At 39.9% G+C, this 12,575-nt stretch overlaps 1 protein-coding gene across 2 annotated transcripts in view; it reads left to right on the top strand.

The window, feature by feature from the left end:
• Positions 1 to 12,575, top strand: part of clstn3 (calsyntenin 3) — a 51,787-nt gene that overhangs the window by 12,602 nt on the left and 26,610 nt on the right. For both annotated transcript variants that reach the window (XM_034145771.1, XM_034145772.1), the window contains exons 5-8: positions 591 to 799; positions 5,065 to 5,214; positions 8,128 to 8,313; positions 10,118 to 10,405. In XM_034145771.1, coding sequence (XP_034001662.1) covers positions 591 to 799; positions 5,065 to 5,214; positions 8,128 to 8,313; positions 10,118 to 10,405 — 833 coding nt within the window. The remainder of the gene's footprint in view (positions 1 to 590; positions 800 to 5,064; positions 5,215 to 8,127; positions 8,314 to 10,117; positions 10,406 to 12,575) is intronic.

Genomic DNA, 12,575 nt, shown 5'->3' with positions numbered 1-12,575 from the left:
GGAAGGTAATACACATTATTATTATACAGGATATTTCCAGGGCTCACAGATGACGATGGAGTCCGACCTGTCAGTAATGATACAGAGTGTACAGGAAGTGACTCATCTTAAGATAAAGACAGTAACTGCAGACCTTTGCTGGATTCATATGGGAAGACGACGCCGGCTGTGTTCACAAGAGATGGTGGTGACACTTGCCTATATCTCCACTGACTGAAAAATATACTTTTAGTTGTATAGCTCTTTTCAAATCAGACTGTTTTATGTAAATGAATAGGAACAACATCACATTGAAAAGGATTGAGACTGTAACAAAAGGACTTATTTTTACAGAAATGTGAGTTTTCTATAGAGATTTACTGAATTTCCTGAGATAGAAAAATGATTTGTCTCAAAGTAAATACTGGAAGAATGGCTTCAGAGAAGATGGAGGTGACACGTTCCTGCTCTTGTGTCCTTGGCCGAGCCTTTAACAAGAAAAACATCATTATTGCAGAACATAATTTCCCTCTTCCTGCAGCCTCTTTGTGTTAACTCTCCTCTCCTTCTCTCCTTTCCTCTCCTCTCCTCCTCCTCCTCCTCCTCCTCAGGGCCACGGTTCATGTTCGTGTGAATGATGTCAATGAGTTTTCCCCGGTGTTTGTGGAGCGTCGCTACGAGGCCTCGGTCCCAGAAGGCCGTCTGTTCGACCGCATCGTGCGCGTGGAGGCTCTGGACGCCGACTGCTCCCCTCAGTACAGCCAGATCTGCTTCTATGACATCATCACTCCCAACGTGCCCTTCGCTATCGACAACGACGGTGAGATGTGTGTTTGTATCCTGTCGCAGTGAATCAGGGGTTTCACCGAGGGCCACATGCAGAAGAATATACGAAGGGCTGGGCCGCTCATAGAGGAGAGGTTTGTCGCCTCATAAGTTCAGTTATAAGTCAGCAAAATTAATCAAATGTAGGTAAATAATGCTTGATACTTGCCACAGCCAATCACAGCTCTCCGTAGGGTTTGCTTTATTTTGTTGGCAGCTCATTCCTCAGTTTTCTTATAATGACCAGAGGTGGGAAGTAGTGGAGTACAAATACTTTGTTACTGTACTTAAGTACATTTCCTGGTATCAGTACTTTAATCCACTACTTATTTTTCTGACGACTTTTTACTTTCTACTTCTTACATGTTGAACACAAATACCTGTACTTTCTACTTCTTACATTTTCCAAACAGGCTGGTTCCTTTAGTTTGAATGTGTGTTTGGTGGCGTGATCATTATTATTTAGAGTCATTGCGTGCCTATTGATTTGAACACGATCCGTGTATCCATCATTTCCTGGTCTTCTCTAAAGAAGAGGGACCAATGAAAACAGTTGTCATGTTGCCGTTGTTCAGCATGGAAACATTCATTAGCTAACAATGACATTATTGTTCTATTAATATAAAGGGAGGTCAGGTACTCTTTAAAACAGCTGCTAGTTATGGGTACTTTTTACTAATTTATTTGAAAAGTGGTCTTATTAACACATGAATACTACTGTGTCATATATTAAGTACAATATAAGACAAGCACAAGTTTCATTTGTGGGCCGTATAGAGTGGTGCAGGAACGAGTCCTAAAACCCGGAAGTGAGTCAGCATTTTACCACTTCCTGTTCCCTCGTCTCAGAGCCAATGGGATTTCTCCATAAGATTTTGGAAAATAGCTGGAAATAAGGTCTGTGGTTGACACAAATTGAAGAGACGGATCACGTTTTGTTCTACGACATTAAATACATCAGCAGTGACCCCACTGGTGATTTCTGAAGAGTTGACGTGTCTGAAAAACGATGGTTGTTACCAAGTGGCTGAATAGGACTACAGAAGTTGTCGAGGACGTTGTACGTCATTACGCTGAACACGTAAACAATCCTCTAAGTTTTTGTGCCCCTGTTCTGCTTGAAAGCAAGTACCTGCCTCCTGCAAACTGTTCAAACAAACACTTCAACTTTTACACTTTTGAATCTGTGTGTTTGAATATGGATCTTGAGTTGGCGTGACGTTGAAGCAGCGACCCTGCTGTACTCGGCTGTAGTTCCTTTATAGCATGACGTTAGCATTTATTTTCTGGCGATTAGATTTATGATTAGAAAATTATTAAAGTAGGGTAGACATGTGGATATTATCCAGCTGAACCAAAGGTGCATTTATCAAACCGGTTCGTTTTCCACAGACCTTATTTCGAGCTATTTTCCAAAATCCTATGGAGAAATCCTATTGCTTTTTTGTCGAGGGAACCCATGCGCAGCTTACTTCCGGGTCGGCCTACAAAAATACGTCATCCCTGCACCACTCTATTGCATTATACTTTTAGAATTAGCTGAGGGCCGATTCAAAATAGTCCACCGGGCCGTAGTTTGGACACCCCTGCAGTAAATCAACGTGCTCAGAGACTCTATTAATATGTGTCTGTCTCTGCTTCAGAAATACAATAACCCCCGTCAGCAGTCAGCACGTTATCTCCTCAAACGGCACTATCTGGCCTTGGCTTGCAAGCAGAATCACTCAATCCGACTCATAAAACTGCAGATATTCCCTGAATACATAAAAAAACACACACGCACACACCTGACTCTTTTGTCTATTGACTGCGTAGAAACAGAGTGAAAAGACTTGCATGTTTTAAATTCAGCGCACAGGTAAAGATGTTGAAATAGACTCTACGTGGGTGTCTTTTTGTTCTGCCTCTGCATAAACATGGCAGCAGCTGTTTGGTTTAATATAGCATCCTTTTTTGTATACATACTTTGACGTAATTGTACCCATTGACGGGAGGGTGGGCGATTATACTGTAGAGAGAGTTACTGTTTTAGTATGACTCTGCAGAATTGACCTTTTTTTGTTTCCAGAGGATGAGCAGCTCCTTCCTTTCTTGTATACACAGATCTGTTGTTTCCTAACTTGCTCAGACGCTGTGGGCTTGTCATTGTCTGTTTTCCTTTCTCCTCTCCCCCCTCCTTTACTTTCACTATCTCTTTCATCCCACTGTTTCTCCTCTCGCCATGTCACAGCTTCTCCTGTCTCACCTATTGTCTGTCAGCTGGCATGCGGAGCGCTGTCAGACGCTATTCGCTGCCGCCTTTATCTGTAAAAACAGGAAAAGCCATTCACTTCTCATTCTGTTCTCTGCAATTCACCCTCCTCCGCCTCTGGATTAAGTGCTCTGAGCTCTGTTATTGTGTTCACGCAGCGATAGAAGCTTTATCAATGGGCGTCATTTGTGCTTTTTTATCAATTATGCAAGCTCTCTGCTGATGACTAACGCGGCTATTTCTGTTTCCCTTTTATTCTTGTGTTTCATCACGTCTAATGCTCGCTTTCGTTGTGTGTGTCTCCTAGGCAGAGGTGGGAAGTAGTGGAGTACAAATACTTCGTTACTACTTAACCCTTATCAAATCAAATCAAATAAAATCAAGGTTTATTTATAAAGCACATTTAAAAGCGATTTTTGGTCGGGCCAAAGTGCTGTACATGTAATAACTACAATCACATAAAAAAACACATTTCTATAATCACAATAAAAGACAATAAATTACAACAGATATTTAAAAAAAAAAAAAAACACAGGGAAAAGTCAGGAGTCGTGCTCCGCTCTGACTAGAAGGCCAGGGAGAAGAAGTGTGTCTTAAGAGTAGATTTAAAAACCCCTAGGGTCTGGGCCGACCTCACATGGAGGGGCAGAGTGTTCCAGAGCCTCGGGCCAGCTGCTGCGAAGGCTCGGTGCCCTCGGGTTTTGAGCCTGGTCTTGGGCACTATCAGCAACAGCTGGTCAGCAGACCTTAAAGCTCTTGTTGGGGTGTAGCGCTGGAGGAGTTCAGCTATATAGGCCGGAGCCTATGTTGGTTCGGGTCTCCCGTGACCCGCTTCAAGTTAAAATTATATAATAACTACGCTCTAGTTTTTTTTTTTATCGGAACGAGGCTTCATGATATCCTCCACAACAGCTATAAACACTACAAAACAGATTTTGACAATTTTAGCCAAGTCTGAAGGTCTCTAAAAATGTTTTGACCCAATCAAGATTCATCTTTGACTTTAGACACCCCTCCCCCACCCCCTTCATCCACTGTAACAATAATTGTAAGTCTATTATAGTCAGATAACATCATTATCCACTGTCTTCACTATAGGGAATATAATGAGTGAATTTAATCACATGTTTTACTTAAATATGTGGTGTGATGTGTTTTGGGGCCATCAAATAAAATTACAACAGGATTTTACGGTTATGAATGCATAATGAGTTAGTTATGATGTAGTTTAAACAATATTGGATGATAGTCATTATTTTGGAGTGTTTTGGACTGAGATAAATCATGGGTCAAAATGTACCCTCGAACACCATGAACGGTAACAGCTTTCGAACACAACAGTTCATTTCTCTGGTATCAGTACTTTATTCCACTACTTATTTTTCTGACGACTTTTACTTTGACTTCTTACATTTTGAACACAAATACCTGTACTTTCTACTTCTTACATTTTGAACACAAATACCTGTACTTTCTACTTCTTACATTTTGAACACAAATACCTGTACTTTCTACTTCTTACATTTTGAACACAAATACCTGTACTTTCTACTTCTTACATTTTGAACTCAAATACCTGTACTTTCTACTTCTTACATTTTCCAAACAGGCTGGTTCCTTTAGTTTGAATGTGTGTTTGGTGGCGTGATCATTATTATTTAGAGTCATTGCGTGCCTATTGATTTGAACACGATCCGTGTATCCATCATTTCCTGGTCTTCTCTAAAGAAGAGGGACCAATGAAAACGTTGTCATGTTGCCGTTGTTCAGCATGGAAACATTCATTAGCTAACAATGACATTATTGTTCTATTAATATAAAGGGAGGTCAGGTACTCTTTAAAACAGATGCTAGTTATGGGTACTTTTTACTTAAGTACATTTCAAAGCCTCTTTACTTTTACTTGAGTAAAGAAGTTTAGTCAGTACTTCTACTTTCACCAGAGTATTTTTAAACACGAGTATCTGTACTTTTCCTTGAGTAAAGGATGTGTGTACTTTGTCTCCTAGGTAACATCAAGAACACGGAGCCTCTGGACACCAAACGGCAGCGCGTTCACACCTTCTGGGTGACCGCCTTCGACTGCGGGAAGAACCGCGCACAGGCCGACGCTCAGGTGGTCGTCACGGTGAAGCCGTCCTGCAAACCGGGCTGGATCGGTAATCAATAACTCGCATCGCTCTCTTTCTGTCCGCATTATCACACCCGGATGACTCTCTGCAGGTTTCAGGGGAAGCGTTCAATGTCTCGCATTTAGTTCAGAAATGTGTCGCGGATGCACAAGGGGTCGTTAACACTGGGGAAGATAGGAACATTTCCTCAGTGTTTTTTTAAAGAGGCCCTATTATGCTTTTGGGGTCCCTTTCCTGTAGTGTGTTATATTGGTTTTAGTGCATGTAAATGGTTTGCAGAGGCTAAAATCCCTATGTTCCAGAGGGGTTTTCTCTCCCACACTCTCCCCCCCCCCCTGCCTGAAACGCCTCCATTAGACTCCTTTGTTTACTTCCTTAACATAATGACATCACTATGTAAAACTCAAGCTTCTATTGGCTAGCGCTCCAACACATTGTACGTCATGGATTATAGGGGTGGGACAGCTCTAAGCGGTTGACCAATCAGCCGGCCAGCTAACCAATCAGAGCAGACTGGGCTCTGGTTTCAGACAGAGGGTGAAAAGAGGTGCTGCAGCACAGCACAGTATGAGAAAAATAAAGAACTTTTTGAACATTAAAGCATGGAGACATGTCCCAGTAGAGACATGTCCCAGTAGAGATACTACATACTGATATGAACCTGAATTAATGGCTCATTGCGTCCCTTTAACTTTTTCATCATATCATTTGTAAAAAGAAGTTCTGAAAAAAACATGCACCAAGAAATGTGAACGAATATTACCATCAGACAGTTTTTTTTTACTTATTATAAAATGACCAAAAATCAGGCGTACACTGATCAGTAACTTCCAACATTTCTTGACAGTTTCTTCCTGGTATTTGTAGTTATCTAGTCTGACTTCATACCGATCTACCCTTTACATTGCCCTCAAAGTGTATGTGTTGAACTCCATTTGAGAATCTTCTGACCCGTATGTCTAACACCTTTCAACACAACGCGTTATGACGCCTTCGCATGAATCATCCATGCATGTTTTTCTCCAGAGCTGCAGTTGAAGACGTAGTGTTGAACCTCAAGTGATATCAAGGGGAAGGCCTTTAATCAAATGTGTGAATATATTTATAGAACCAGATACTACCACTGCACGCTAGATTCCTCTATGGATGAGCAGTTTATTGACAGTCTGATATTATATTCAATCTGAGAATGTCATACAGTGCATTTTAATACATATTCACATGTTATTTATTCAGCTATTCAATGTATTGTTCAAAGTAACATGAAACAGAACCATTGTGGGAAGTTTCCTTAATATAATATGGTATAAAATCCCGGAGAGCCTCTGTCTTTCTGAGTTTTATTGCAATAAACAATATAGGAAAGGAAGAAAGAGATAAAGGAAACGTTTGAGAAGTAGGAACTTGAACATACAGCAGGTGTCTTATGATACACATATATATATATATAAAACGGTATTTTTTTTTGTAAACACAATATTGTGTCTATAGAGAGGCGAAGTCCCGCCCATCTACTTCCGACCCATGGGACCTTATTTCGGAAAAAGTATGTATTGAAGTCAATGGGGAGAGAAGGATTATCTTTTGATCCCGTTTGAATTGTGCCACGAATTACACATATGATGTTTGTCAATCTTAAATAATAATTTCCATGTCAAAAAAGTCACAGTTTGTCGTAAAACTGTTGAAATATAAGACTATGAAAAATACGCAACTAGAAAGACTACAAATCCCAGAATCCCGGTCCCGCATGCTGGCTCTTACGGAACCAACTAACTCCCCTTGTGTGTATGTGCAGCTCTCAACATGCCCAGACTCACGCAGCGTCAGAAAATAAAACCCTCTCTCTTTTCCTCCGTACCCACATCTCTAAAAACGGGGGTACAACGGAGCTGATCCAGATTTGCGTCCGATGTGATGTAATATCTGAAATGTGGACCCACGGGCCTATCAGAAACGTTGCTATCAGAAACAATGCCCTGACTGTTTTGGACGTAATATGGTCGGTGTTTACATTAGCATCGCTAACACTCAGAGCTAACCTGTACTGGAGAGCATGTGTGTGAAGAAGCAGGAAATAAAAAGGAACTCACCTTGTGGTATAACCGGCAAGAGAGAAAGCCTTTGAGCTCCATACTGTTTCAGAAATAATCCTTGATAATCCATGATATGGCGTTTCATCACGGCAGTATTTAGTTCAGACAGTAGCTGCCGGTAGAATCTCCCGCATGAGCAGGCATAAGCTCCGCCCCTCTTTTTGATCAATTTTTAAAAAGCTTTATACCCAAAATCAGCACTTTTGAAACAGGAAGTGAAATAGAGGGATATGAGGCATGGCTAGAATGGGTGATCTGTTTGGTATTTTGAGCAAAACACTTCATAGACATGTTTTTTATATATTTTTATATATCTGAGACCTATGCTATTGCCTAAAAATAGCATGATAGGTGACCTTTAAGACAAAATTAAATACGGTTTATTGCAGTGATAACTATTTATATACATTTGTATATTGCAAGATGACAACAGGAATGTTTATCAGGGCACTTAGCAGAGCTTTGTTGTGTACAAATGTTGATGCTCGTGTTTATTTTCAGGATGAATAAGTTGCAAAGTAGATAAAAAAAAAAAAAAAAGTATACAAGCATAATAAGAAATATGTATTTTTAAGAAACAATTTAGCATTAAAAAAGGAAAAAGAAAAAAGTACAAGATGTCATTCACATTAATGTAATGCATAATGTTTTTGGGGTGGATGCAAAGTCAGTATCAGTGTACATAACCTATAGTTACAATTCTTAAGGGAGGTAGACTAAAATGCAAATGTAAACACCCTTGCATTGAAGAGACGTTCCTTTTTATAAACGGAGGCTTTTGTGAATGTGTTTTGCTCCTCTCTTACTTGTTGTGTACAAATGTTGATGCTCATGTTTATTTCAGGATGGGCTAAGCGTGTGGAGTACACCCCCGGCTCCGGCAGCATCCCGCTGTTTCCCAGCCTGCACTTGGAGACCTGCGAGGAGACGGTGTGGAACATCCAGGCCACCGTAGAGCTGCAGACGGGACACATCGGGAAGGGCTGCGACCGAGACAGCTACTCCGACAGATCCGTGAGGCGCCTGTGTGGTGAGACCTGCTTTCACAAAGAATTAAATGCCTTATTGTCAAATGTCCAATAGATACAGTGAAGGTTTGGCTATTATCACTACGGTTTTTGCACTACTAAATACTGTTAATATTTACATTAATGATGTGACCATCTATGTTTCCTGTAGTTATTGAATTGATCTTTTTGCTGCACAGTTTTATTATTATTGTGCTGCTGTGTTTATTGTATTTTTGTAACTCTGGCATAATAATTTCCTTCAGGATGAATAAAGTCCTATCTTATCTCATCTTATCTTATCTTATGAACATCTTTAAAGGTCACCTATTATGCTATATTTGAACAATATATTATAGGTTCATATCTATACAAAACATGTCTCTGAAGTGTTTTGCTCAAAATAACAAACAGATGAGGTCAGTACCTTTTTTAAATGTAAACACAGACCATATTACTTCCAAAACACATCGCGCATTGTTTCTGATACAGCGACGTATCTGATAGGCCCGGAGGCGTAAAGCCAGCCCACATTTTAGTAATGTCGTCATGACGCAGCAAATCAGGGTTTTTGTTTTCTGACACTTTGTGAGCCTCCTGACCAGAGGTCGCGTTAACCGAATATTTTCCGTCCAGTACGGATTTTTTTTAACAATGACGGAAAAATCTGAAAGCAGTCCGTCATTTTGAAGGATTAGAACAAACTCGGAACAGCGCCAAAGTTTCCCCGCAGCGAGGCTCCGGTGTTAATGCCGTGTTATGCATGCCTGCCAAAAAGGAAATGATATAGTTTCCAAACCTAACTTTGCCGTACAAATCATTGAAATGTCTGGGAGTTATGGCTTTACGCTGTGCGTGCTCCCGCGAGGTGCAGTGGGCACACGGCATAACACCGGCGCTAACAGATCACGAGCGTGCTCTCTCTCTCAGAGTTGTGTACAGTTGAGTAGACCGAGAGTTGAGACGATCCTGTCCGCCAAAATGACGGGCAGCGAAAAAGTCTAGCGCCACCTCTGCTCCTGACACACCGGGGACACATTTATGTATAAAAGACATAAAAAAGTGCATTTTGCATGATAGGAGACCTTTAAGTCCCAGCTACAAACTTTATACTTAAGATGTAAGAGGAATAAAGGAAATAAAATAGTGCAAAATATACTTATGCAAGAGACAAAATGGCACAAGCAAGTTGCAAACAAATAAATATAGAATAAGATAAACCAGAATGTAAAATAAATACTGTACAGAAGAATAATCAGATTTTTTTTTTTAATTAGAGAAACATAGGGAAGTTACATCTGTATACATCTGTAAATTACAATAAACACAGTAGTGCGTTAATATTAATAATTATATTAATGCTGAAAACCAGATTATAGCTCAAAATGCACAGTGTAATACATTTACAATACATTAAATAATAATAACTAAATCAGTATTGCAAAGTTAAATCATTCCCCAGGTTATTTAGCCTAGATGAAGTCCCTATTGCACATTTTTGGAGGGATACTTTACACATTAATAATATATAAATATGTAGATGTCAGGATCCCTTTTTAATAATAATGATAATAAAGCTTTATTTAGAGCACTTTTCATACAACACATGCAGCTCAAAGTGCTTTACAAAATGACACATCACAAGTTAAAACACACATCAAGAAATTCCCCTCAGATTATTTGTTATGAACTTTAAAAGGTGCATGCAGCAAAATATAACATTTGATCAGATAGACACAAGGAGGTCAAATATTAAAAAATAATGAATTCTCTCCAACAGATAACAGATAATATAATGACTCCCCCTCTCTCTCTCTCTCCCCTCAGGTGCTGTGAGGGGTGAGGTAGACCTCCTCCCTCCTCCCTCTCCCGCTGCCAACTGGACCTCCGCTCTGCCTACGCTCCCCTCCTCCGACTCCTCTCTCGTCTTCTCCTTTAACGGGTCGACCCACGTGGCGGTGGTGCCGGACTCGGTGGTCTCCGCTCTGTCCGGAGACCACTTCACGCTGCAGCTGTGGATTAGGAGGGGCGGGGCCAACATCCAGCCCACCACCCCCCAGACCAGAGGCAGCCGCAAGGAGGAGGAGACCATCGTGTGCAGCACGGTCAAGAACGGTGAGGAACACTCAGTCTTTGGCTCATTTTACTCTACAGGTCAGCAGAGAGGGCACAAGTACTCACATCCTGTACTCAAGTAGAAGTACAGATACTCGTGTTTAAAAATACTCTGGTAAAAGTAGAAGTACTGACTAAACTTCTTTACTCAAGTAAAAGTAAAGACTTTGAAATGTTCTTAAGTAAAAGGTACCCATAACTAGCAGCTGTTTTAAAGAGTACCTGACCTCCCTTTATATTAATAGAACAATAATGTCATTGTTAGCTAATGAATGTTTCCATGCTGAACAACGGCAACATGACAACGTTTTCATTGGTCCCTCTTCTTTAGAGAAGACCAGGAAATGATGGATACACGGATCGTGTTCAAATCAATAGGCACGCAATGACTCTAAATAATAATGATCACGCCACCAAACACACATTCAAACTAAAGGAACCAGCCTGTTTGGAAAATGTAAGAAGTAGAAAGTAGAGGTATTTGTAAATGTAACACATATCAGACATGTAACAGTGAATACAGCAAATGAGGGTGAAGTGTCTTGCCCAAGGACACAAAGTTATGGGTACTTTTTACTTAAGTACATTTCGGAGCCCATACTTCTTTACTTTTACTTGAGTAAAGAAGTTTAGTCAGTACTTCTACTTTTACCAGAGTATTTTTAAACACGAGTATCTTCTACTTGAGTAAAGGATGTGTGTACTTTTGCCCTCTCTGGTGCTTTCTTAGACAAACTCAATTTCCCAATATGAGGAGACTTTATTGTGCGATTTGGGGAAGGAAAACATCAGATAATAAACCCTCAGAAGGTTATCCACTCCCCAGATCTGCAGAGAAAGAGAGGGCTGAAAAAATAACAGCTTTGTATCTTCCTCAACGAGCACCAAGGTGATCCTGAAAGAGACACTTAGCTCCAGCTGCTGCACCTCAGCAGACGAGCAGTAAACCTGCGATGTGCCGGGCAGAATAATGTGTGTATCATGTGAATATTTACAGCTTTACGACTTTGGTATAAAAGCAGCAAATCTTCCTGAGGGTAGCAATAAAACTCACCAGATAAAAACGGATATTGCACATTGTTAGACAAATATCACTCGTCACCGGTTTGAGCTTCAATCTCAGGATCCATGTATTTCTGATCCTCTCAAGAATGGAAGTAGTCATCACATACAGAGCATCAACTAGTTCCTGAACAGTGTCCTTCACATGCTGATATCCAAGAGAGGGAGTTACACAGTCACAAGATGCAGGAATATCGGGTCTTGTAGGTAATCATACATCCTGTCATGTACAAAATACTGAGTTTTTTCTCAAAATGTTGGCTTTTTTTCTGAAAAACGAAAAAATTCTGACTTTTTTCTCAACATTCTGACTTTTTTCTCAAAATTCTGGCTTTTTCTCAAAATTCTGACTTTTTCTCAAAATTCTGACTTTCTCTCAAAATGCTGACTTTCTCTCAAAATTCGGATTTTTTCCTAAAGATTCGGACTTTTTCAAAAAATTCGGACTCTTCTAGGTAATCATACATCCTGTCATGTACACAGCTACAGTTGGGCCTCACTACAAAAACTCGGAATCTTGCCAAGTATATTTGTCTAATACCTAATCAGAATATGTCTTTACACTTGCTATAAGATATAATAACTTCAGAAGTAACACTGGAGTGAGATATCGGGGTCTTAGCGTTTTTAGACAATGCATCATCTTGTTAAATCAAAAGATATTATTTTGAGGTGTATTTCAGATTTTTTTTTTTCAATTATTTAATGGGAAATCACCAACTAACATCAGAAAACAGAACACTTTTGAGCATTTGTGGCTTATATTGAAACACAACATTTCCTGATTCTGGTCAAATATAGTTCAAAATGAGTTCTCCAGCTAATTACAAGATCTGATTTATCTAAATACCCCTTCTTATTACAAGAGATCTTACCAAGCTAATTTTCACTTGTTCTATTGGCAGATGTTTGTACTTATTCCAAGTGAAAACACCTCATTATTTTCGACTTATTTTTGGAGGAAGCATTTTTTCCAGTGCTTTTGTTAGTGTTAATTTCGTCAACGAAAATGACGAAAAATGTTCGTCAACAACCTTTTTTACACGACTAAGACGAGACAATGACGAGCTAAAAATAGATTCTTGATAATAAAAACTATGACGAAATG

Source organism: Trematomus bernacchii, unplaced genomic scaffold (genome assembly GCF_902827165.1).
Source record: "Trematomus bernacchii unplaced genomic scaffold, fTreBer1.1, whole genome shotgun sequence".
NCBI lineage: Eukaryota > Metazoa > Chordata > Actinopteri > Perciformes > Nototheniidae > Trematomus > Trematomus bernacchii.
This window is presented reverse-complemented; position numbering and strand designations above follow the sequence as displayed.